General features: G+C 43.5%; 1 protein-coding gene across 2 annotated transcripts; it reads left to right on the top strand.

Annotated features, from left to right (window-relative positions):
- Positions 1-692: 692 nt before the first annotated feature.
- Positions 693-9566, top strand: LOC311146705 (carbonic anhydrase-related protein-like; the record flags this gene model as incomplete). 2 transcript variants are annotated; one of them, XM_084183256.1, is made up of 9 exons in its annotated part: positions 693-765; positions 1061-1078; positions 2813-3004; positions 3295-3419; positions 4309-4404; positions 5203-5265; positions 5915-5963; positions 6061-6173; positions 9432-9566. In XM_084183256.1, 9 exons carry the CDS (start codon positions 693-695, stop codon positions 9564-9566), a joined length of 864 nt encoding a protein of 287 aa, XP_084039382.1. The 2 variants fall into 2 exon arrangements, with proteins under 2 accessions (XP_084039382.1, XP_084039381.1); XM_084183255.1 differs by lacking the exon at positions 1061-1078.
- Positions 9567-27627: the final 18061 nt, after the last annotated feature.

Here is a 27627-nt window from a genome sequence, read left to right as displayed (position 1 = left end):
ACTATGTAAACAATTTGGAATTTTCAACACATAAAAAGAAGAAGCGATGCAGTCAGTCTCTCCTCAACTCTTAGCCAAGAGAGACTGGCATGCATAGTATGTATATTAGCTGGACAATAATCAAGGTAAGACAACACTACCACTACCCGTTTCCTTCACCCTAGGAGGCGGATCTCTGGCCTTGTGTCCAAGAGAAACATAGTTCTGACTTTCCTGTCAACATTCCACACACACAGACAGATCTTCCTTTCCTTACACCATAGTGAATTGCTGAGCTGTTTAAAAGGTGCTCCATTTTGACAGGGACTTGACTAATCCAATCCAAGCTTTCTCTGTCTGTGTGGGGCGGGGACTCTGTGAGCTGCTGGTGCTGAAAGATAGTTTTGAAACTGACCTAGTGTGTCTGTAGATGGGAGAGTCTACACTGCAGCAGAGAGAGAGAGAGACAGAGCAGCTAGCGGGACCTTCTCTCTCTCCTATTAGATGGACTGAGCACCCCCTTCATCAGTATTTGGAGCTGAACCGCTGCACCTGCAGCACCTCACTGGCATCGGACAGACTACTCTTCCTACCTCACAAAGAAAGGAAGGAAGAAAACAGATAAAAACAAAAGCCAAAGACTTTGACTGACTTTGACATCAAATCAAAGCAAGTGTGTTCAGTAAAAATACTTATTTCATACTGTCACAGCCATGGCAGACAGTGTGATTGAGGACTCTGAGTACTACCCTGGGAAGGATGAACTGGACTGGGGATATCAGGAAGGTAAGGGCTTTGGAAGTTTTTAGTATACACTTCTTTCACTCTTTCACTCTTTTTCTCTTTTTCTCTCACAAAACATAACTTTATTTACTATTTAGGCACTTAACAATGCATGCATTGGTATGGAAATACTTTATTCTCAGATATAAACAGAAAAAATAGATTTATCTCTTCTCTCTCTCTTGTTCTCTATTATCTCTCTCTCTCTCTGTCTCTCTCTCTCTCTCTGTCTATCTCTCTCTCTCTCTCTCTCTCTCTCTCTCTCTCTCTATCTCTCTCTCTCGTACACGTACAATAGGTAAAGAACTTAAAGAAGGTAGGGTATTTTGATCAATGCACTTCTTATTGGGGTAACTTGATCATGCAAATTATGTGTAGAGCTGAAATTGAGATTCTGGAGTCACACCCATGATAAAGTATTCTAAGAGAGTAGTGGTCTATCTACCATACTTTCATGGTTCTGAGCTTTTAAGAGCTCTTGTCCAGGGCACAATTGTGCACACAGTCTCAAAACGCCTCTGGACTCTTGGTGGGTAATAATTAAGGTTTCCAGTAGCTGGAAAAGAACACGAGAGCTTTTATAATCAAAGTCAAGAGCTAAACTTTTAGTAACTAATGTTGTTATTGGTGTTGACTTAAGATGAAAAGAATCTTGTTGGTAGGGGATAAAGTCATCCATACACTGAAAGAGAAGAGAGGACTTGTCTGTAGCGCTAACTAACTTAGCCTCATAAGCCGCGCCATTTAATGACTCTCGGCTTTGCTTCAGAAAGCTAATTGTTTCAGCACATTCTTTTTATTCTGGTTTTCACACTGTTTTTAAATACTGTATTCTCTTCATAGCTCATTCTAATATTTCTACGACTGTACATTGCACTTTGTTACACTGTTTATACACACCACATATTTATTTATATACTGGATTCTTGACATAGCTCACTGTAATTGATCTACCTCTGTACATCTCATTCTTACCCACTGGGCACACATTGGTTGAATCAACATTGTTTCCACGTCATTTCAATGAAATTTGGGTTGTTAACTGGATTTGTTCTGACATTTGTGATTTCTTGTTCTAGTTTTTGATTATTATTTGTGTACTTGTTTGACATTTTTACTGCACTGTTAGGAGCTAGTAACACAATCATTTCACTGCACCTGCTATAACATCTGCTAAACTGTGTACGCGACCAATAAACTTTGATTTTACATGTTTTTGTGCTATGGGCTCCCTCTGCAATTCAAAGCAATGGTTTCATCATCTTAATTACAACGCTGTGTGTGTGAGGTCAGACATTTCAGAGTGGGTGGGACTTTGTCCAGTTTATGTCCCATCTGGGGACTAGAAACAGAGAGATATACTCTAGGTGGGTGTGTCCCTGACAGATTTAGTTATCTAAAATCTGATTTGACAAATTGAGTTTTGCACTCTCTCTGCCCTTACAGCACAGTGATAAATGACTTTGAAATAATTCAGGGCATTATATGGAAAGAGCAGAGACCAAAGACCGCTAGCTAGCTAACAGAATGCTCTTACAGAGTGTGAAAAAAAGTGAGACAATGATCATGAGAATATGTGTACTCTTTGTGGAAGATTGAAGGAGGGGGTATGACGAAGTGTGAAAAAGAGAGGAAGATATTGTGTCAGTGAGGTATAGACAGAGAGGAAGAGGATGAAGTGAAAAGAGAGAAAGTGTGAGAGGTGTTAAGAAAGAAGAACTAGAACATCCTTGTATCCCTCTGGTGAGCGTTATTGCTGGTACAGACTCCCCAAGTACTCAGCGACACTCAGGGATTGGCGTACTCTTATCCCAGTTTAGCTTCAGTGTCTGTGCATGTGTGTGTGTCCACTTTGTTTATGCTGCTTGTGTATTCAAAGGCTGGATTTACACTCCACCTGACATACTCCGTAACCACTTTGTGACTTCACCACACAGCAAAGAGGCCTCTGCATGGAGGTCTCAGTGCAAGCCAGAGGTTGGAACCTCAGTGACGTTACACTAAGGAGAGCATTTGGTGGAGTTTAAGTCAAAGTTGTGTGGGTTTTCAGGTGTAGAGTGGGGTTTGCTGTTCCCTGATGCGAATGGGGAGTACCAGTCCCCAATCAACCTGAACTCCCGGGAGGCCCGTTATGACCCCTCTCTCCTGGATGTGGGGCTCACGCCCAATTATGTGGTGTGTCGGGACTGTGAGGTCATCAACGATGGACACACCGCACGCATCATTCTGAGGTCCAAATCAGGTGAAATGTTGATATTACATTACCACAGTGCACATCAAAACAATTAATGGGTTAACTGTTCGTGAACCCTCCACTAGACTGTTGATCTTGCATACACCTTTTCAATGAGCTCACATTAGCCATAACAACTGAACGTTGAGTCAATGACTGTGTGCTGCATGTGATGCACACGTGGCTAAATCAGAGTTGCACCAGAATTCAGACCTACATTCAGAACCCCCAGGTAATTTAATGTGGTCTTCATTAAATGTGTCTGCTCTCACATGATACTCTGGGTTTCCTGTCTGCAGTGGTAACCGGTGGCCCATTGCCAAGTGACCATGAGTACGAGCTGCATGAGGTGCGCTTCCACTGGGGCAAGGAGAACCAGCGGGGGTCAGAACACACCGTCAACTTTAAGGCCTTCCCCATGGAGGTATGAGTCTCAGCCAAACACACACACACACACACACACACACACACACACACACACACACACACACACACACACACACACACACTGTCTACTTCAAGGCCATGACCATGGATGTTTGTCTAAGTTGGAGGCCACTGTCACAGTTCTCAGACAGAGGGAGTTGGTATGTTATTTTCACATAAAAGGTAAGGGCTTTTATATTTGTTTTTATTTTATTTAACGTTTATTTAACTAGGCAAGTCAGTTAATAACAAATTCTTATTTACAATGACGTGGTCCTATATGTCTCAGTTAGTAGAGCAGGGTTGTGATTCCTGGGGTCACCCATACGCAAAAATGTATGCACAAATGACTGTAAGTCACTTTGGATAAAAGCGTCTGGTAAATGGCATATATTTTTATTATACAGTATATTATATCTCATTACTATGTTTCATGTATTTACAAATCACTGAGGCCATTTATGTAAACAAGCATTTGAAAGGCCCTGAAGAGGCTATGCCACTGCTAGTTTGGCTTTATAAGTGTGCTTCTTTATCACAGGTGCTTGGTCCTCTATTTAAAACTGAAGAGTGCACTTACGTCCCATACAACTGCTCTGTCTTGGCCCTGTCTTCTCCAGCCTCCCTCTGCCCATGATTCCTTTCTTTCTTTCTTTCTTTCTTTCTTTCTTTCTTTCTTTCTTTCTTTCTTTCTTTCTTTCTTTCTTTCTTTCTTTCTTTCTTTCTTTCTTTCTTTCTTTCTTTCTTTCTTTCTTTCTTTCTTTCTTTCTTTCTTTCTTTCTTTCTTTCTTTCTTTCTTTCTTTCTTTCTTTGAATATCATATGTGGTTGATCTCTTTTGTGATCATCTTCCCTATAATATGATACAATAAGTGTGCTTCCCCCCAGCTCCATCTGATCCACTGGAACACAACGCTGTTCAACAGTGAGGAAGAAGCCCTAGGAAAAAAGCATGGAGTTCTCATCATCGCTCTGTTTGTACAGGTATTGATTGCTTTGGTTCACTCTATAGTCATATGAGAATCCTCTCTTCTCATTGGTCAGTATGGTTCTTTTAGGGACTTGCCAACTTGGTACTGTAGTTTATATCATTTTATATTCATATCAGCTTTGACACTAAAGTCAACATATATCCACTTGTTTTCGTTTTTTGAATTGGACTGAGGCTTACTGGCTTGAGGCTTACTATTTACCTAAACGTATAAGACAGTCTGTTTTAAGTGAACCCATCACTTTGTCCTTCCTGTTTTTGAAAGCTCCAAGAGTTTCCCCCACAACCATCACATCCTGGCAGGACTCACGTCAACAGCCCTATGTTAAGAACTGTTAACGTCATAACATTATGTTGATCTGTTAGGACAGTGGGATTCAAAGTCGGTGTCGCAAGAACTGCAGTGGGGTCGCCAAATTATGATAATTATTTTAATATTTTGTACTTTTTTAGGAAGAGTTCATGGGACGTTTTTGAGAAAGATAATTAGAAAAATTCAATGTTATTGAGTTAATGTATTTATTGGTTTATTTTCATTTTGATAAGACATGAAAATGTCATGAATTGAAGGTTATTTGTTGACGTAAAAATCGAAATGTACCGATTTAAGGTTGTGTCATTATATTTGAGGTGGGATGGGGTCATGAAAAAAATGCACCAAGAAATGTGGTCCCCAGAAATTCTGCCGAATAAAATGGTGTCCCCGCTGAAAAAGTTTGAATACCACTGTGTTAGGACCCTCTTTCCTTAACTTTTTTTTGACTCCTAGCCCTTGACGTTGTTTCCTTCAGATAGGGAAGGAGCATCTGGGGTTGAAGGCCATAACAGAAGTGCTGCAGGACCTACAATACAAGGTAAGACGTTGCCGTCCATTTTGTTGTCCAGGTGATATTGTTATGGCGATGATGTTATGGTTATGAGTTTTCATGGTGATGAGAGAGCAGAGGTTATGAGAAATTACTGATATGACCTAAGGGTGTAGATGCCCAGTGCTTAACTGAGAGATAGAGGAAGACATACAGTACATAGACAATCAAATTAGGGTCTGTGCTATCAGGGATCCTTGGGACATCCCTACCCCATTGACATTTAAAATTGTTAAAGTATGGGTTAAGGTTAGGGTTAGGTAAGGGTTAAGGTTAGGGTAAGGGTAGGGGTCCAGGTTTAGGGTAGGGATGTCCCAAGAATGCCGGATAGCACTAACCATCAAATGAGGAAGTTAACAGACAATCAGTAGAGGTGCAACGGTTGGAGCATGCAGCAATTTATTCATAGATTTTTAAATTAAACCTGATGCAATTAATGCTCCAGATTGATTTGAGACCATGTGAAACATTTAAGATTAGACAGGAGAAATGTTGATGCAGAATGTGAAGGAAGAGCTCCAGTAGTACAGATGATCGGTCTGTCAATAACACAGTCATGACATGGTGGCTAAATGAAGAGGACATTACAAATGAAGCAAAACAACCAATATTTTTGTGTTTTGACTTATCTTTACAGGGGAAGACCAAAATAATACCGTGCTTCAATCCCAACACACTACTTCCTGGTGAGTCCTTCATCTAATTGTGTATGATTCCTGCTTGCATGTATGGTGTGACACAGTATTAGATGAAGTTATGGTATGTGTTTGTTGCTCCCTCCAGACCCTCTCCTGAGAGACTACTGGATGTATGAGGGCTCCCTGACCACCCCTCCATGTAGTGAGAACGTCACCTGGATCCTGTACCGCTACCCACTCACCATCTCACAGTTACAGGTAGGCCATCTGACACAGTGGCCTGGTTCAATGAATCAATCAAATGTATTTTATAAATCCCTTTTTACATCAGCAGTTGTCACAAAGTGCTTTACAGATACCCATCCTTAAACCCCAAAAAGCAAGCATTGCAGACGCATAAGCACAGTGGCTAGGAAAAGAAACCTAGAGAGGAACCAGGCTCAGAGTCTCTTCTGGCTGTACCGGGTGGAGATTAAAAGAGTACATGGGGCAATTTAGGCTGGATTGTTATTCAAAATATTCAAACGTTCATAGATATCCAGCAGGGTCAAATAATATCAAATGGTTCCATGTTGGCTTCTAGACCCTTGCCCCATGTCCTACCTCTAGGTCAGTGTTCATCAACCTTTTCTGAGTCAAGATGACTTTCTGAGTCCAAAAGCAAGCTTAGATTTACTGCTCAGATTTTTTTTAAACATGACTTAAAAAACGTAAGCCTATGCAGCATTAACCTATTTAAAACAGTTCTGTAGCAATGAGGTTTGTGCAGTAGGCTATAGGCCCAATACATTATCACTACATATTGGCTATGCTTGAATTGCCCTGCCAATGTTGTTCTTCTCAGACCATTTAGAAATTATATTTCAACATTGTAGGTATTTGAGCACACTGGTATAGATCATTTGTTGTATTACTTTTGAGGCACAGCTGAGTGAGCATAATATATATATTTTTATTTTTTATTGGACTGATGGCTTGCATCTGATGGTCAGTCTGAGGGGAGGGAGGGATAGAGCAGCGGTGAAGCTGCCTCTCACCCGACTCACCGTCCCTACGCTCTCCCTCCCTCAGGTGAGAAAAGGGGACACAGTCTTCCAGGTGATGGCAAAACTCAAGTTGCACTGCATTATTTCTGCCTCATGCACCAATTCATGTTGTTACTCCTATGACCAGAGAAAGTGAAATATTCCTCAATATTAAAAAAGACACAAGCCGCTAATAATAATAACGCAAGCTTATCGAATCACTTTGCTATAGTCATTCATTGCAGCTGCAGTGCTAAATTACAACTTAAACATTCACTTACTTATAAAACAGCAGCTCTTTGCTGTATTCATTAAGTCTCTCTCTAGTCATGGTTTTAAAAGTTTTGAAATCTCACAGTATCAACTCTTCTGTGTTCTCGAGGCTTCTTTTTACAGTCTATGGCTTGAGGAAATTGTGCAGACACAGTGATCTGAGCTATCTTATTGGCCAGCGGTAGACCTATAGGTGCACTTGATTTGCTGTCTGGGCCTGCCGGGTATGCAGAGTTCTACCTTCAGACACATGAAATGGTTAAAAATGGGAAAACTCAAGTGCACCTACCACCAACAGCGCAATTTTTTTTTTAAATAAATAAAATCGTTGTTGTTTTTTACAGAAATGTTTGGTGAGCGACTAAGAATGCCTTGGAGATCGAGCAGTCGATCGTGATCGACCGGTTGGTGACCACTGCTCTAGGTCCTATTCCTTCACAGATCAATGGTGATGGCGCCTCCTACAACTCCAAGTGGCCATATTGCTTTTATACCAAATGTTATTGAAACCAGCTCCACTTCTTTAGATCCTGAGGTTGCACTCACTGTATTGACGGTTTTCTTCTGCCAGGGTAAGGTGTTAGGATTGATTTAAAATGATCTATATTTATGAACCAATGACCCCAACCTCTGATTCAACAGCACTGCACAATACAGTTTGTCCTCCCAGTTAGCATGCTTTCTACAGAAGCTTTGATCCTGAACAAGCCTTTCATGTAAAGACCAGACACCTCCCTTTGGACCGGGTGGAAAGGTTATGATGGAGGGCAAAGGCAGGAAGTGAAGAATCAAAAAGCAAAAAAAACCTGAATGATAAATGAAATGTAAATACGCATTGACCGACCAATTATTAATGTACAGTAAAAATACAGTCAGGGTAGTTCATAGAGATCCTATAATTCAGTGTTATATTTAAGCAATAAGGCCCGAAGGGTGTGGTATATGGCCTATATACCACAGCTAAGGACTGTTTTTATGTACGACGCAACACGGAGTGCCTGGACACAGCCGTTAGCCGTGGTATATTGGCCATATACCACAAACCCCTGAGGTGCCTTATTGCTATTATAAACTGGTTACCAACATAATTAGAGCAGTAAAAATAAATGTTTTGTCAAACCCGTGGTATACGGTCTGACATACCATGGCTGTCAGCCAATCAGCATTCAGGGCTCAAACCACCGAGTTTATAATTAACTCTTGAGGGCAGCTACCCAATATACAGTCTGTTTAGGAACACCTTTAATATTTTGATTCATGAAACATCACTAGATGTGATGGTAAATCATTGTTAAATGGAATATTCTATGTAGATCATTCTCCCATCCAACCAGATAACTATTAGCTTAAGGTGTCCAGTCCAGTGCCCAATGAAAATCTTAATGGAGAATGTTTGTCATTTTACTGCTACATATACACTGAGTGTACAAAACATTAAGAATATTGAGTTGCACCCGCTTTTGCCCTCAGAACAGCCTCAATGCGTCGGGGGCATGGACTCTACAAGGTGTCAAAAGCGTTCCACAGGGATGCTGGCCCATGTTGACGCCAATGCTTCCAACAGTTGTGTCAAGTTTGCTGGATATCCTTTGGGTGGTGGACCATTCTTGATACACACAACTGTTGAGTGTGAAAACCCAACAGATTTGCAGTTCTTGACACACTCAAAACGGTGCGCCTGGCACCTATTACCACACCCCGTTCAAAGACACTTAAATATTTTGTCTTGCTCATTCACCCTCTGAATGGCACACATACACAATCCACGTCTCAATTGTCTCAAGGCTTAAAAATCCTTCTTTAACCCGTCTCCTCCCCTTCATCTACACTGATTGAAGTGGATTTAACAAGTGACGTCAATATGGGATCATAGCTTTCACGTGGATTCACCTGGTCAGTCTGTCATGGAAAGAGCAGGTGTTCCTAATGTCGTGTACACTTAGTGTATAACCAGAGTAGGGCTCACCTGGAAAGAGGAGTCTAAAATAGCCCAGGACAGGAAGAAATTAGGCCTAAGCCTAACATACAGTAAAATGCTAATATTGATCCACACCATAATCACCAGATAGAACACTTATTTAATTCATCCAACACCACTCATTCCCTTCTGTGTAACTTCTCTCACTCTTTCTTCCTCCATATCCCTAATTTCCCTCATCTCATCACTCTTTCTCTCCCTCTGTCTCATCCCTCTCTCATTCTCATCCCTCTCTCCCAGATAGAGGAGTTCAGGAGGCTGAGGTCCCATCTAAAAGGTGCTGAGCTTCCTGAGGGAAACGATGGGATGTTGGGGGACAACTTCCGCCCCACTCAGCCCCTTAGTGACAGGACGATCCGGGCTGCCTTTCAGTGACACCACCCTCCCTCCCCCCATCCATCCTCCATGGGGGATCCCTTGCTCCATGTTCTACAGGTAAAGGTCAACAGTCAGACTGTTCATATGTTAGACAGAGCCCCTCATAACTTCACATATAGGTTCAGGCCTTTAGAAGGTTTGTTTTTAGAAGTTGGGGCCCTCTTTCTCCCAGAGAAGTACTTTTAGCAATACAGCCAATAGTTTAGCATAGGTATCATCCGAAGTCACCTATTGATGCATAGACTATGTTCTTCCATGACCTGGATTGATGGATAATAATGTATACCACAACAACACAAAGAACCATGTATCAGGGTCATCTTGGCGTGCCCTGGAAGTCATAGTTTAATGAAAATAGGCCAGGTATTTCCCAGAGGTACAATCATAATGGTACCACTCAACACTGGAGCAGTGTCAGAGCTATAGTAATAATGAGCTAACCCAATTCTCCCACTAATCTAGGACTAGCTGTGTGGACCGGAGCGATATATCTATTTTAGAGCTAGCATTGGGAACACCTGGGATACTGGCAAATGACTCATTTTGAAAGGAGTAGATGGATTTGGATGTGCTCAATTGAGGGCACATGGACAAAGTGTGTCTAGGCCTACAACTGTATTGCACAAACAGTGAAGAGAAAGGACAGGACTGTATCAGAAAGCCAGATAAGCCACTTGTTTGGTAGTTTGACATACAGTACCAGTCAAGAGTTTGGACACACCTACTCATTCCAGGGTTTTTCTTTATTTTTACTATTTTCTAAATTGTAGAATAATAGTGAAGACATCAAAACTATGAAATAACACATATGGAATCATGTAGTAACCAAAAGAGTGTTAAACAAATCAAAATATATTTTATATTTGAGATTCTTCAAATAGCCACCCTTTGCCTTGATGACAGCTTTGCATACTCTTGGCATTCTCTCAACCAGCTTCACCTGGAAAGCTTTTCCAACAGTCTTGAAGAAGTTCCCACATATGCTGAGCACTTGTTGGCTGCTTTTCCTTCACTCTGCGGTCCGACTCATCCCAAACCATCTCAATTGGGTTGAGGTCGGGGGATTGTGGAGGCCAGGTAATCTGATGCAGCACTCCATCACCCTCCTTCTTGGTAAATAAATCACAGACAGTGTCACCAGCAAAGCACCCCCACACCATAACACCTCCTCCTCCATGCTTTACGGTAGGAAATACACATGTGGAGATCATCCGTTCTCCTACATCGCGTCTCACAAAGCCACAGCGGTTGGAACCAAAAATCTCAAATTTGGACTCTAGACCAAAGGACAAATTTCCATGGGCCTAATGTCCATTGCTCGTGTTTCTTGGCCCAAGCAAGTCTCTTCTTCTTATTGGTGTCCTTTAGTAGTGGTTTCTTTGCAGCAATTAGACCATGAAGGCCTAATTCACACAGTCTCCTCTGAACAGTTGATGTTGAGATGTGTCTGTTACTTGAACTCTGTGAAGCATTTACTTGGGCTGCAATTTCTGAGGCTGGTAACTCTAATGAACTTATCCTCTGCAGCAGAGGTAACTCTGGGTTATCCATTCCTGTGGAGGTCCTCATTAGAGCCAGTTTCATCATAGCGCTTGATGGTTTTTGCGACTACACTTGAAGATACGTTCAAAGTTCTTGACATTTTCCAGATTGACTGACCTTCATGTCTTAAAGTAATGATGGACTGTAATTTCTCTTTGCTTATTTGAGCAGTTCTTGCCATAATATGGACTTGGTCTTTTACCAAGTAGGGTTTTCTTCTCTATACCCCCCGTACCTTGTCACAACACAACTGATTGGCTCAAACGCATTAAGAAGGAAAGAAATTCCACAAATTAACTTTTAAGAAGGTACACCTGTTAATTGAAATGCATTCCAGGTGACCACCTCATGAAGCTGGTTTAGAGAATGCCAAGAGTGTGCAAAGCTGTCATCAAGGCAAAGGTTGGCTATTTGAAGAATTTGTTTACAATTTTTTGGTTTACTACATGATTCCATATGTGTTATTTCATAGTTTTGATGTCTTCACTATTATTCTACAATGTAAAAAATAGTAAAAATTTTTGAAAAACCCTTGAATGAGTAGGTGTGTCCAAACTTTTGACTGGTAGTGTATGTTTTAGTAGCTAGCTACAGGCTAAGTATATCAACATTTCAACTGGGTGGAAATGGTTGTATAATAGTTGTGAGCGGCTATATGGAAACAATGTAGCTATAGAGGGAAATGCCAGAGGGACTGTGAAAGAGATAGTGGAGTATTGTCTCTGGTAAGGGATATTTAAGTGGTCATGTGACCTGACCAGACCTGAGAGGGACCAGGAAAGGGGGAATAGAGGAGGAAGTAGGAGGGATAGAGGAAGGGGCTTCTGAAGGGACTAAAATTGCACAATTCAGCAGAACCTTAAATTACATTGCCAAACCATTCCTAGTTAATTATAAGGGAATAATGCATGTAATTACATGGTAGCATGTTTGTAAATGCAGGTAGTTAAATGGGTCTGCCAATTGTTAATTCTGTTTACCATGGAAATACGAAAAGGACAGTGGTCAGTACTGCATAATTGCATGTACTTACTAGATTGTTACAATTCTATCATATAAAGTGCATAAGTGATTTTATAGGTTATTGCACCAGTAGGTACTCTGGAATAAGGATTATGTGACAAAACGTGTGGCCGAAAACATCCCATTTCTAGCTCTGTAACCATCATAGCTCATCCAAAGAAAACAGTATAATAGTTTGTGGATTTAAGAGCGGAAAATATTACTTCTTAACATTGCACAATGTCCAACAATTCCAATCCAAAACATGGGACTTATAAAATAACACTTTGCTCTTCTATCCGCCACCTTTGTTTCCAAACCAAGTCTTAGGGTGACATTATTGCTGGAATGTTCCTTCATCTGCAAAATATTCCCTTTTTTATTTTCATATGAAACGAGAGAAGGAGATAAAGGAGGGGAGAGGGCGAAACGGCCTTGCTGACTCGGCTGGATGGTTGGATGTTATGTTATATTGGATCACCTGGACTGGGAGGGAGCTAACAAAGGCACCATTTTACTCTGTGTGTTGATGAAGGCAGTGCTGACAGATCAACCGGCTGGCTTCACCTGTGACCTGGAACCATTGCTGACAGATCAACCGGCTGGCTTCACCTGTGACCTGGAACCATTGGCGACCCGTCATTCAGGGCAGGTGGAGCCTCACCTGTTATGATCCCCACCTGTTTTGCATGTTATTTTGGCATTAATACGTGTCACATATCAGTTTGCAAACAATGTAAAATAAATTGGGGAGTTAATAAAGCCGCATACAAACATGGTCTCTTTTTTGCTTTCTTGAGTAAGGCAGCTCCAAAATGCAGGTGTTTCAGCCTAGCTCAGTGCTTGCTGTGGTGGAGAGACAGCCAGAGGAAAATACAGAGCGTAGGGGTTGGTAATCTTCTGTAGTTGTTTTGTGATTGGCTCAGTCTTCTGTCACTCATGGGGACACTGCGTCATCGCAAAATCTACAGGGAGAGCTAGAAAGTTCATGCCCCCTTGGGTGCTGCCATAGATTTACATTAGAAGTGCCCATCCAAGAAGGGTCAAGGTCACTGGCCACAGATAAAATGACGTCAAATCACATTATAGCTACAGTAGCTTTGATTGGACTGATCATGTCAACATCATACTTTCAAAATCTTAACTAGCAAGCTGGATAAGCAGTCATCATCATGAATCACATCGACAGTCAACTGGCAAATCATTTTAAATCCTTGTCATATGAAGATAAATTATAGATAAAACTTATCGGTGCTCATCGGCCATTGGACATAAACATTACACAACAAGTTGTAAATCGCAAATTCAACAATGAGTGGTTTGGAAGGAATCAGTGGCTAACTGCAAGCGTTACAAAGCAATCACAATTTTTCTTCCCCTGCCTGCTATTCGGTGGAGAGGGTGTGTGGTCCAAGTTTGAGTTTAAGGGTCTCTTTTCCAAGCTTAAAAGGATAAACATTCACAAGCAACACCATGGGCCATAAAAGGTTGAATACATTGGCCATGGTGTCAATTCAGCATGATGTCACGCTCGTTGAGTACAGGATTGGACCAAGGTGCAGCGTGGAATGCATACATGGTTATTCACTAAGTTAACACACGACAAAACAACAAAAGCAACGTAACGTGAAGCTCACAATGGCTACACACAAACAAGCCAAACAAGAATCAAGATCCCACAACATAGGTAGGCAAAATGGCTACCTAAGTATGATCCCCAATCAGAGACAACGATCGACAGCTGCCTCTGATTGGGAACCACACCCGGCCAACATAGAAATACAACAACAGATTACACATAGAAATTCACATTACATAGATACTAATGCCCTGACCAAACCAACTAGCAAACTCTATGTCAGGGCGTGACAGTACCCCCCCCCCCCAAAGGTGCGGACTCCGGCCGCAAAACCTAACTTAACAGGGGAGGGTCCGGGTGGGGATTTAGCCTCGGTGGCGGCTCCGGCTCCGGCTCCGGCTCCGGGCGTGACGTCCTCTACCTTACTGCCTCCCCGTTGCATCCCTGGTCCGGTCTGGACCTCGGCGTGATGCTTCCCCTCTCAGTCCTCCCTCGATGCACCAAGCCCTGTCTGGACCCTGGTGTGGGAGGCCCCGACCCTGGAGAGGGGCTGACGTCTGGGCCTGGACCGGCAATCATCCCGCGATGCACCAAGCCCTGTCTGGACCCTGGTGTAGGAGGCCCCGACCCTGGAGAGGGGTTGACGTCTGGTTCTGGAGTGGAGCCGCTGACCGGAGCTGAACTGGACCCCGGTGGAGCAGACTGCTCTGGCTCTGGACTGGAGCAGCTGACCGGGGCTGGACTAGGCACCGGTAGAGCAGACTGCTCTGGCACTGGAGTGGAGCCGCTGACCAGAGCTGGACTGGGCCCCGGTGGAGTGGACTGCTCTGGCACTGGAGTGGAGCAGCTGACCGGAGCTGGACTGGGCACCGGTGGAGCGGACTGCTCTGGCACTGGAGTGGAGCAGCTGACCGGAGCTGAACTGGGCACCGGTGGAGCGGACTGCTCTGGCACTGGAGTGGAGCAGCTGACCGGAGCTGGACTGGGCACCGGTGGAGCGGACTGCTCTGGCACTGGAGTGGAGCAGCTGACCGGAACTGGACTAGGCACCAGTGGAGCGGACTGCTCTGGCACCAGCCGTACCGGGCTGGGGACACGCACCACTGGTCTGGTGTGAGGAACAGACATGGGCCACACCGGGCTGGGAACACGCACCACTGGTCTGGTGCGAGGAGCAGGCACGGGCCATGCCGACTGGAGACGCGCACCACTGGTTTGGTGCGAGGAGCAGGCACGGACTGTGCCGGACTGGGAACACGCACCACTGGGTTGGTGCGAGGAACAGGCACGGGGCGTACCGGGCTGGTGACACGCACCACTGGTTTGGTGCGGGGAGCAGGTACGGGCCATACCGGACTGGATACACGCACCACTAGTTTGGTGCGAGGAGCAGGTACAGGGCGTACCGGGCTGGCGACACGCACCACTGGTTTGGTGCGAGGAGCAGGTACGGGCTGTACCGGACTGGATACACGCACCACTGGTTTGGTGCGGGGAGCAGGTACGGGGCGTAACGGGCTGGCAACACGCACCACTGGTTTGGTGCGGGGAGCAGGTACGGGCTGTACCGGACTGGATACACGTGCCACTGGTTTGGTGCGGGGAGCAGGTACAGGGCGTAACGGGCTGGCAACATGCACCACTGGTTTGGTGCGGGGAGCAGGTACGGGCCGTACTGGGCTGGGGAGGCGCACTGGTGACACAGTGCGTAGAACCGGAGCAGGATATACTGGACCGTGGAGGCGTACTGGAGGTCTGGAGTTTAAAGCTGGCACAACCCGTCCTGGCTGGATGCCCACTTTCGCACAGCACGTGCGGGGCGCTGGCACAGGATGCACTGGGCTGTGAACGCGCACTGGCGACACAGTGCGTATCTCCGCATAACTTGGTTCCTCAATGAACACACGCTCCTTACAGCGAGTACGGGGAGTTGGCTCTGCTAAACCTGGCTCCGTCAGCCTCTGCTCTAAGGCCAGAGCTCTCTGCTGCTGGAGGGTTAACTCCTCTCTCAGCTCCTCCTGTTGCCTGGCCAGCACCTCTCTCCGTGCATCCACTAATTCCTTCTCCCTTTGGGCCTCCTGCAGCGCCTCCTTCTGAAGTGAGAGCTCCTGCTCCCTCTTCTCTAACAGCCCCCGTAATGTGGTGGCCTCCTCTCTCATACTGCTGATCCGCAGGTCTTGGAGGACCTCTACAATAGCGGCCTCCTCCTCCACAGTCAGCCCTTTCACGGCCTCCTGCTGCTTCGTCGACCACCCCCGTGTGCCCCCCCAATTTATTTTCTTGAGGTTGCCTCTCGGGTCTCCTTCGTCGTTTCGCATTTTGGAGTCGCCGTTGATCTGGACTCCAGCCCTCCTCCATTACCTCACCGTAACGGACGGCTTCCTCCTCTGCAATTTCCCCCCAACAGAGGAGGACATCTACCAATGTTGCTTCCCGCTGTGTCCAGGGTGTTTGCTCCTCCTGGGTACGCTGCTTGGTCCGTTGGTGGTGGGATCTTCTGTCACACTCGTTGAGTACAGGATTGGACCAAGATGCAGCGTGGAATGCATACATGTTTATTCACTAAGTTAACACACGACAAAACAACAAAAGCAATGTAACGTGAAGCTCACAATGGCTACACACAAACAAGCCAAACAAGAGTCAAGGTCCCACAACATAGGTAGGCAAAATGGCTACCTAAGTATGATCCCCAATCAGAGACAACAATCGACAGCTGCCTCTGATTGGGAACCACACCCGGCCAACATAGAAATACAACAACATAGATTACACATAGAAATTCACATTACATAGATACTCACACCCTGACCAAACCAACTAGCGAACTCTATGTCAGGGCGTGACACATGACTCCTGCCACATTCAAACAACTGGGAACTGGGAACTGGGAATTCTCAGACTTCAGTGAGCTCAAGACAATTGGGAACTCAGAAAATAACGAGCTCCGACTGGGAAAATACGTTTTGAACGGTAATACAACTCGGAATTCCAAGTCGGGAACTTGGGCCTCTTTCTAGAGCTCCGACCTGAAGATCACTGACGTCATGATTCGACCTTGTTTTTTTTCAGAGTTCCCAGTTGTCTTGAAAGCACCATAAATCCAAAGAATGACTTCAATGACAAAGTTTCATGACAAAATTTGCCCACAAGAAGGACCACCATGCCACCTTCCTGTTCAAGTGATCACAGCTCAACAACAAGTCCAAAATTGTATTGTATGCTGCTGCATAAATGATGTAATATGCCAGGGAGATATGTATACTGTAGCTAAGAAAGTACTAAGTGTATGTTGTGCAGTAAACTGGTAGTAGCCCATGTGCCTCAACCTAATAATTTGTTCCCTTTCATAACTTAGCCTACTGTTCTGACTTGGTGGTGCACATGTAGCCTATAGCCTGTTTTAGAGAAATCATTGAATATTGTATGAGTTTTCTTTTTCTGCTATATGCCCCCTTTATTTATCCTATGTTTCTGACTTGGTGTACAGGGAGAATACTGTTAAGAAAGGCCCATGTTCTGAATTCTGTCGCTGTACATTTCAAAAGTGCTGAACAAATAGTTATATCTCAATTCTCAGTAGAAACCACATTTGTTTAAGCATGTCAGACATATCAGCTATGTTTTTTTTAAAGGCAGTAAATGAGGCTGAATGAACTGTTTCACTGCCGGACAAGGCTCCGCTGATAGCCAGGTGTAGCGGTGGTAAGGATTCACTCCATGGTGCTGAAAAGAAAGCTCTGCTGTTGGGACAGCTTTATGTAGGCCCTAACAATTTGTGGGCACCGTTTGTCACTGTTATAGTGCAATTAATGTATTGTTTAGTGTTGTGTTGTGTATTGGCTTTGCTGGCATGCATAAAAAAAAATGTTTTGAGATTGACATGCTAAAATTGCCACTGCCTGGAACACAGAGACATTATTGGTTCTGATCCAATATCCACACTAGTATACTATAGATCGAAAGCGATGGATTGGTTATGCATTCTTAGTGGTGTGCTAGTGTGGTTATTGGTGGAATGTAGTTCTTGTGATAGGCTTTGTGTAGACTACGTGCAGGTATGCATGCTTGGGGCATGTAATACTGTACTGTCCGCATTCCATAATATGTAAACAAGGTACAGGTTGTGGTTTGTGTAATAAGTATAACATTTATGAACAAACACCTGTCCGTAGGGCTTTTCAAAATATGGAAATAAATATATTGAAGCAGCTGTATGATACAAATACTGATAAAACCACACACCCTTTTGCCCTCAGAACAGTCTCAATTCATTGGGGCATGGACTGTACAAGGTGTGGAAAGCGTTCCACAGGGATGCTGGCCCATGTTGACGCCAATGCTTCCAACAGTTGTTTCAAGTTGGCTGGATCTCCTTTGGGTGGTGGACCATTCTTGAAACACACAGGAAACTGTTGAGCGTGAAAAACCCAGCAGCATTGCAGTTCTTGTCACAAACCGGTGTGCCTGGCACCTACTACCATACCCAGTTCAAAGGCAGTTAAATTTTTTGTCTTGCCAATTCACCCTCTGAATGGCACACATACACAATCCATGTCTCAATTGTCTCAAGGCTTAAAAAGTATTATTTAACCTGTCTCCTCCTCTTCATCTACACTGATTTAAGTAGATTTAACAAGTGACATCAGTGCTACAAGCATGTCCAAACATGTCCAGCATGTTTTAGTGTTTGTGGCCTTGATGAGAGCTGGACACAAGATAAAGAGACTGGCATCAGTCTGTGTAAGTGACCGGAACTGCAGTGGGGTCACCAACATTTTAATTACATTTTTTAGGAACAAAAAGTTAAGAGTACAGATTATTGTGTTGGGCAATAAAAGATCACTTGAACATTTACATTTTATTGAGTAAATGTGTTTACTGGTTTAATTTCACTTTGATAAGAGATAAAAATAAATAAATAAATAAAAACAAACAATTACATTCATTTAAGGTTATTTGTTGACGTAAACATTTACAGAATTTAAGGTTGTGTCATTATATTTGGGGTGGGATGGGGTCCCGAAAAATTATTGCTAAAAAAATGGGGTCCCCAGAAATTCAAGCAGAAAAAAATGGGGTCAAAAAAAAAAAATGGGGTCTTAAAAAGTTTGCTCTAAAAAAATGAAAAATATTCATACAAATATTGGGGTTATTCATAAAGAATAATGCCATTTATATATCTTCCATCTATCATAAAATATATACATTATAATTCATTAAATAATTGCTACAAAGTTATAAGAGCAACTTAATATATAGGGTGATGGATTTCAGCAGGAAACCATATACAGTACAGCAGTACTAGCGTGACAATGTGACCAGACATGTCTTACAGTGCCCTCCGCTGTCTGAAAGACTAATGGCAGGAAACAGAGCCCTTCAAATTTCAGAGAAAACACACTGCACCTCATTACCATGCCTCATACACTGATAATGACTAACATACACATCACCGGCCAGTTTATTAGCTACACCCATCTAGTACTGGGTCTGACACCCCTATGCCTCCAGAACAGCCTGAATTATTCGGGGCATGGATTCTACAAGTCGGAAACGTTCCACAGGGATGTTGGTTCATGCTGACGCGATGGCATCATGCAGTTGCTGCAGATTGGACGGCGGTACATCACCACCACCTGACTGTACCGTTGACACCAGGCAGGATGGGTCCATGGACTCATGCTGCTTATGCCAAATCTTGACTCTACCATTAGCATGACTCAACAGGGACCGGGATTTGTTGGACCAGGCAATGTTTTTCCACTCCTCAATTGTCTTGTTTTTAGCTGATAGGAGTGGAACCCGGTGTGGTCGTCTGCTGCAATAGCCCAAATATTGGGGTTAATCATAAAAAGGATCGACTAGCTGTGTGTTCTGAGATGCCGGTCTGCACACCACTGTTGTCCTGCGCCGTTATTTGTCTGTTTGTGGCCTGCCTGTTACCTTCCACAATTTATTGCCATTCTTCTTTCGACCTCTCTCATCAACAAGCTGTTTTCGCCCACAGGTCTGCTGCTGACTGGATGTTTGTTTGTTTGTTGCACCTTTCTCGGAAAACCCTAGACACTGTTGTGCGTGAAAAGCCCAGTAGGGAGGCTGTTTCTGAGATACTGGATCCGGCGCGCCTGGCACCGACGATCATACCACGCTCAAAGTTGCTTAGGTCACTAGTTTTGCCCATTCTAACGTTCAATCGAACAGTAACTGAATGCCTCAATGCCTGTCTGCCTGCTTTATATAGCAAGCCACGGCCACATGACTGTAGAAGCGATCCATTTTCGTGAATGGGATGGTGTACCTAATAAACTGTTTGGTGAGTGTCTATAGCACTGGAGAAAACACGACACCTGGGGCGGCAGGTAGCCTAGCGGTTAAGAGCATTGGGCTAGTAACCGAAAGGTTGCTGGTTTGAATCCCGGAGCTAACTAGGTGAAAAATCTGTTGATGTTCCCTTGAGCAAGGCACTTAACTGTAATTGTTCTGGATATGAGCGTCTGCTAAATGACTAAAATGTAACAATGAAAAGTCACATGACTGTGGCTAGCCTTACTGTAGGGTGAGTCGTAGTGCAAAGATATGTATTTGACCCAAATGTACCATCATGACCTTATCTGTTTGACAATCTTCTGTTTTTGTGACTTAATGTTTCCTATCTATTAGTCAAACTATCTTAAGATTCACCCTTTAATTATTTAAAAGCATGGAATTAGTTGTGTGCATGCATGCATATTTCACAGCAATTGCCTCCATAGTTTCCTTACAAATGTATCTGAGTTGCAGTTCTTCAGTGAAACAGCAGGGGGCACTCTAATCCAATCCTGCGAGAACCTGGTATTGACTACAGCGGTACAGAGACGGTACAGAAACGGAGAGGCATGGAGAGTGGTCATGGAGGAGAGGGTGGGAGCCACAGGGCATCTTATCAGGTGTGGCTTTTCACAGATCGAGAGAGACTATTGAAGATGACGGAAAATCTCGTCTGACATTTCTTCTATTATTCAGTTTCTTCCACTCTCACAGAGTAGGGAGGATAGAAAACGCTACAATAAAATATATTGAGAGAGAGAGAGAGAGAGAGAGAGAGGTCCGCTCACCAACCAAGAATTCACAAAATGGGACAAACACCAAATTGAGACTCTGCATGCAGATTTCTGCAAAAATATCCTCCGTGTACAACAAAAAACTATACATACCTCGGCCTAAACATCAGCGCCACAGGTAACTTCCACAAAGCTGTCAACGATCTGAGAGAAAAGGCAAGAAGGGCCTTCTATGCCATCAAAAGGAACATAACATTTGACATACCAATTAGGATCTGGCTAAAAATACTTTAATCAGTTATAGAACCCATTGCCCTTTATGGTTGTGAGGTCTGGGGTCCGCTCACCAACCAATAATTCACAAAATGGGACAAACACCAAATTGAGACTCTGCATGCAGATTTCTGCAAAAATATCCTCCATGTACAACGAAAAACACCAAATAATGCATGCAGAGCAGAATTAGGCCTATTCCCGCTAATTATCAAAATCCAGAAAAGTGCCGTTAAATTCTATAACCACTTAAAAGGAAGCGATTCCCAAACCTTCCATAACAAAGCCATCACCTACAAAGAGATGAACTTGGAGAAGAGTCCCCTAAGTAAGCTGGTCCTGGATCTGCTCACAAACACAAACAGACCCCACAGAGCCCCAGGACAACAACAACAACACAATTAGACCCAACCAAATCATGAGTAAACAAAAAGAGAATTACTTGACACATTGGAAAGAATTAACAAAAAAACAGAGCAAACTAGAATGCTATTTGGCCCTAAACAGAGAGTACACAGTGGCAGAATACCTGACCACTGTGACTGACCCAAACTTAAGGAAAGCTTTGACTATGTACAGACTCAGTGAGCATAGCCTTGCTATTGAGAAAGGCCGCCGTAGGCAGACCTGGCTCTCAAGAGAAGACAGGCTATGTGCACACTGCCCACAAAATGAGGTGGAAACTGAGCTGCACTTCATAACCTCCTGCCAAATGTATGACCATATTAGAGACACATATTTCCCTCAGATTACACAGACCCACAAAGAATTCGAAAACAAACCCAATTTTGATAAACTCCCATATCTATTGGGTGAAAAACCACAGTGTGCCATTACAGCAGAAAGATTTGTGACCTGTTGCCACAAGAAAAGGGCAACCAGTGAAGAACAAACACCATTGTAAACACAACCCATATTTATGTTTATTTATTTTCCCATTTGTACTTTAACTATTTGCACATTGTTACAACACTGTATATATACATAATATGACATTTGAAATGTCTTTATTATTTTGGAACATCTGAGTGTAATGTTTACTGTTAATATTTATTGTTTATTTCACTTTTGTTTACTATCTACTTCACTTGCTTTGGCAATGTTAACATACGTTTCCCATGCCAATAAAGCCCTTAAATTGAATTGAATTGAATTGAATTGAGAGGAGAGATAGTGGGAAAAGAGATTGAATTCAAATTGAGCCTTTCTGTCGTAAAATGTGCCTCTTGCATTCTCAAGAGATTGCAAATGTCTATTGTCCTCTTCCTTAGATTTTTACCAAGTTAGCGTGAAGCAGCATGAAATGGCTCCTATTCAGATAACATTGTATAGCACAGTGTACCTTCCCTTCACTAGTTAGTCTCTCACTGAGTCAGAGAAAAAGGCATTCAGGCACTAGCCTGGTTGCGTCTCTGTTCAGATATTACATTCCAATCCCTGCCACTCCTGTCATTTGCCAAAGAGACTGGCCTTTCGGCAATCTTCAATTATGAACATTCGATCATTAAGGAGCTCGAGGAGATCAGAGGATTTGATCCTGGTTCGATAACCCTCAAAGCTATCATCCAATCACAATGTTTATGCAAATTAGACTGAGAGGAAAACATTCTAATTCATACATTTTATTAGAAACATTCTAACTTTGGGCATTCGGACTTAATACATTTAATTGTAAACATAAGCATTGGGCGTCGAGAGAAAAGAGGATTCCTGTTTATTGCATTTAGACAACCACATCACGCCAGAGAAGCTCTCACCATTCAAACTTCCCCTCCAGTTCATTGTGAACGTTGTAGCCTATTTTATCTCCAGCAAGCAAGAGCATGGTGCTTCTTTCCTCGAATATGTATATTTGTTATATGCTCAAAATACACTATATATACAAAGGTATGTGGACACCCCTTGAAATTGGTGGATTTGGCTATTTCAGCCACACCCGTGACTTTCATCGTGGCACCATCATCGGATGCCACCTTTCCAACAAGTCAGACCGTCAAATATCTGCCCTGCTAGAGCTGCCCCGTCAACTGCAAGTGCTGTTATTGTGAAGTGGAAACGTCTAGGAGCAACAACGGGTCTGCCACAAAGTGGTAGGCCACACAAGCTCACAGAACAGGACCGCCGAGTGCTGAAGAGCGAAACGCGTAAAAATCGTCTGTCCTCGGTTGCAACACTCACTACCGAGTTCCAAACTGCCTCTGGAAGCAACGTCAGCACAATAACTGTTCTTCGGGAGCTTAATGAAATGGGTTTCCATGGCCGTGCAGCCGCACACATGCCTAAGATCACCATGCGCAATGCCAAGCGTCGGCTGGAGTAGTGTAAGGCTCGCCGCCATTGGACTCTGGAGCAGTGGAAACAAATTATCTGGAGTGATGAGTCATGCTTCACCATCTGGCAATCCAACGGACAAATCTGGGTTTGGCGGATGCCAGGAGACCACTACCTGCCCCAATGCATAGTGCTAACTTTAAAGTTTGGTGGAGGAGGAATAATGGCCTGGGGCTGTTTTTCATGGTTCGGGCTAGGCCCCTTAGTTCCAGTGAAGGGAAATCATGACGCTAACGCATACAATGACATTCTAGATGATTCTGTGCTTCCAACTTCTGGCAACAGTTTGGAGAAGGCCCTTTCCTGTTTCAGCATGACAATGCCCCCGTGCACAAAGCGAGGTCCATACAGAAATGGTTTGTCGAGATCGGTGTGGAAGAACTTGACTGGCCTACACAGAGCCCTGACCTCAACACCTTTGGGATGAATTGGAACGCCGACTGCGAGCCAGGCCTAATCGCCCAACATCAGTGCCCGAACTCACTAATGCTCTTGTGGCTGAATGGAAGCAAGTCCCCGCAGCAATGTTCCAACATCTAGTGGAAAGCCTTCCCACAAGAGTGGAGGCTATAATAGCAGCAAAGGGGGGACCAACTCCATATTAATGCCCATTATTTTGTAATGAGATGTTTGACGAGCAGTTGTCCACATACTTTTGGTCATGTAGGGTAAGTGACCAAACTACACTTAGTTGCCAGTTTATTAGGTACACACGTCTAGTACCGTGTCGGACCCCTCTTTGCCTCCAGAACAGCCTGAATTCTTTGGGGCATGGAAACATTGCTCAATTGGTATCAAGGGGCCTAACGTGTGCCAGGAAAACATTTCCCACATCATTACACCACCACCACCATCCTGTACCATTGACACCAGGCAGGATGGGGCCATGGACTCATGCTGCTTATGTCAAATCCTGACTCTGCCATCAGCATGACGCAACAGGAACTGGGATTCGTCGGACCAGGCGATGTTTTTCCGCTCCTCAATTGTCCAGTGTTGGTGATGACGTGCCCACTGGAGACGCTTCTTCTTGTTTTTAGCTTGTAGGAGTGGAACCCAGTGTAGTCGTCTGCTGCAATAGCCCATCCATGACAAGGACCGACGAGTTGTACGTTCCGAGATGCGTTCTGCATACCACTGTTTTACTGCGCCGTGTTACCTTGCACGATTCATGCCATTCTCATGGATTGTGCAAGAAGGGAACAGTGAATAATAATAATATGCCATTTAGCAGACGCTATTATCCAAAGCGACTTACAGTCATGCGTGCATCTTTTTTTTGTTTTTTTTCTGTGTATGGGTGGTCCCGGGGATCGAACCCACTACCTTGGCGTTACAAGCGCCGTGCTCTACCAGCTGAGCTACAGAGGACCACAAGAGAGAGATGTGTTACTTAGAAGTTAATTCATAGGCTGGGCTATTAATCCACCATTCGTATGCTAGTTTATAGGCTACATATATTAGGCCTAGCCTACTACAGTGAATTGAGGCGACCACCACCTGTGCTATGCAAGCCAGGGACATTAAATATTGCCTGACGCACGTTTTGTGCCAATTAATTGAAGTTCAATATCGCCAAATGAGTCAGTTTAATTACATTTGCAATCAAAAAGTATAGTGCCAAGGCCTATTTAATTCAACCGTAGCTGTTATAGCTATAATGTAGCCTAGGCCTACTTTCTGATGGACTACAGTCAATATTTGAAGATGAGCCTAGGTTTTGAATGAGTTTTTTGGAAAGGAGAAATGTGATTTGTGTGTGTCTGAGATGCGCTGGTGGCTTTGATTGATGGGTCCTTTTGTGTGCGTGTGTATGTACTTATTCTCACTATGTCCATTCAGAAAGTTTCCTAAAGTAGCCTGTCTGGACAAATAATAGAACTGAAATTCTAATCAAGGAGCGGGACTCTAACCCGGATGCTTATAAGAAATCCCACTATTACATTTTAGTCATTTAGCAGACGCTCTTATCCAGAGCGACTTACAGGAGCAATTAGGGTAAAGTGCCTTGCTTAAGGGCACATCGACAGATTTTTCACCTAGTCGGCTCGGGGAATAGAACCAGCGACCTTTCGGTTACTGGCACAACGCTCTTAACCACTAAGCTACCTGCCGCCCTCTTACCCACTAAGCTACCTGCCGCTATGCCCTCTGACGAACCATCAAACAGGCAAAGAGTCAATACCGGACTAAGATTGAATCGTACTACACCGGCTCTGACACTACAACTAACTATCATGGTCCAAACACACCAAGACAGTCGTGAAGAGGGCACGACAAAGCCTATTCCCCCTCAGGAGACTGAAAAGATTTGGCATGGGTTAAGACTGTTAGCCTGTTAAGCTAATGCCTAGGCATTGGTCCTGTGACTTGGACGGGTCTCTCCAAGAAGGAGGTGACCATGCTCGGGTGGTAAGTAACTTGTCTGAGACCGGAAAAGTTGTAATGTCTGGTGCACAGGAGACCTGGGTTAGAACCCCATCAGTCAAACTAACACGTCTTCATGCCTCAGCCAAGGTTGCTCATCACATAGCCTCGCGAGCGGCCTGATCCCGCGAGCCTACATGAATGGTTCGCTACACATGGTAATCAGTCTGGTAATTATGAGGCTACTCATCACATAGATGGATCACCAAACCACCTCTGTTGCACTCTCGTTAAATGGGGTGCACAGAGCCTTCTGCTTCTGTTTGCCACTGAAAGTGTTGTCGTTGTGCAGGAGGCCTGATTTAGAACCCAGTCAGTTATATTGGTGCTGTGATCTCTAAGTATGAGGTCAAAGGGGGGTGAAATGTAACCGAGGTGGTTCGATGAACCTAGCTAGAGATTTGAAGACTTGTGTTAGCTTCCTGAACTAATCCCTATGGGCTTTATCTAAGTGGGCGAACACAGTCTTGTGACATGCAGGAGACCTGTTTTGAACCCAGTCAGTGACAAGAGCAAGATTAAAAAGAGAGTGGAAAGGCTATCCTTAGGGCTATGACAGGGCTATTCAACTATGTTCTTGAATTTGAATATTCAATTAAATGACATTTTAATTTAAAAAATCTATGCAATACTCATTCAATTCAGTTTCAAATCATGAATTATAAGTTCAATTTATGAATTTAATGACTCAATTTGTGAATTAAACATTCAAAAATATTAAATTAAATATCCTAATACAAATTCAGAATTATAAAATTTATGTTGGCACTGAAATCGCTCCATAGTCAAGAACTGTCAGAAATGTGAAGAAATCTTTTTGCCTGTCAAGACCTGAACCCAGACAGCTGTCAGTACAGGATCTGCTCCGATCATTTCACCACTGGTAAGTCTGATCGAGTTTAGCTTAGCTGTTAGGCTAACCAGGTGTTGACAACAAGACTAAGTTAGCCAACATTAGCTAGCTAAATAGCTTGTACTCTAGCTATTAACATGTATTTCTCTCATAGGCAGCGTGTGAGTTTTAAGTTTGGGGAAGCAATTTTTTCACAATAGAAATGCACCTTTATAATAAAGCGTTACATGCATCTATCATTGCATTTGCAGACTAATGTAAGCCTACTATTCCTAATGTGATGAGTAGATTGGATAGTCCTAATGTATTAGGCTATTAATATAACTCAATCTAATCACTGTGCATGGCTGAACACAGTGGTATAGGCCTAGAGCAGGGGTGTCAAACTCATTTTAGCTCAGGGGCCACATGGAGGAAAATCTATTCCCAAGTGGGCCGGACCGGAAAAATCATGGTATATATAACTTAAAAACAACAACTTCAGATTGTTTTCTTTGTTTTAATACGATCAACATACAACATAAAGCTGGAGCCTGAGGACAGTGTGTCCAAAATAGTACAAGCACAACATCACTATTAATCATAAAACACGTCAAGTTTATTTGAAAATTCTAAAGAAAAAGAACACACAAACACACAATGCCTCAGTGATTCACAGAAGTATATCACAGATCACAGAACTATATCAGGGTGTCATTTCTCAGGCAGAAATGTAGATAAAAATAATGAAATCCTGTTCCCCAAACAAGTGCAAGAACCACAGAGTCAAGAATAGGTTAAATATACAAATACAATAAAAACAGTTAAAAACAATAGCACATCAGCATAAAAACATATAAACATAAAGCTGGAGCCTGAGGACAGTGTCCAAAAGCACAACATCACTATTAATCATAAAACACCTCAAGTTATTTGAAAGTTCTGAGGACAAAGAACACAAAAACACACAATGCCTCAGTGATTCACAGAAGTATATCACAGAACTATATCAGGGTGTCATTTCGCAAC

This window comes from Coregonus lavaretus (genome assembly GCF_964263955.1).
Source record: "Coregonus lavaretus genome assembly, chromosome: 19".
Taxonomy (NCBI): domain Eukaryota; kingdom Metazoa; phylum Chordata; class Actinopteri; order Salmoniformes; family Salmonidae; genus Coregonus; species Coregonus lavaretus.
This window is presented reverse-complemented; position numbering and strand designations above follow the sequence as displayed.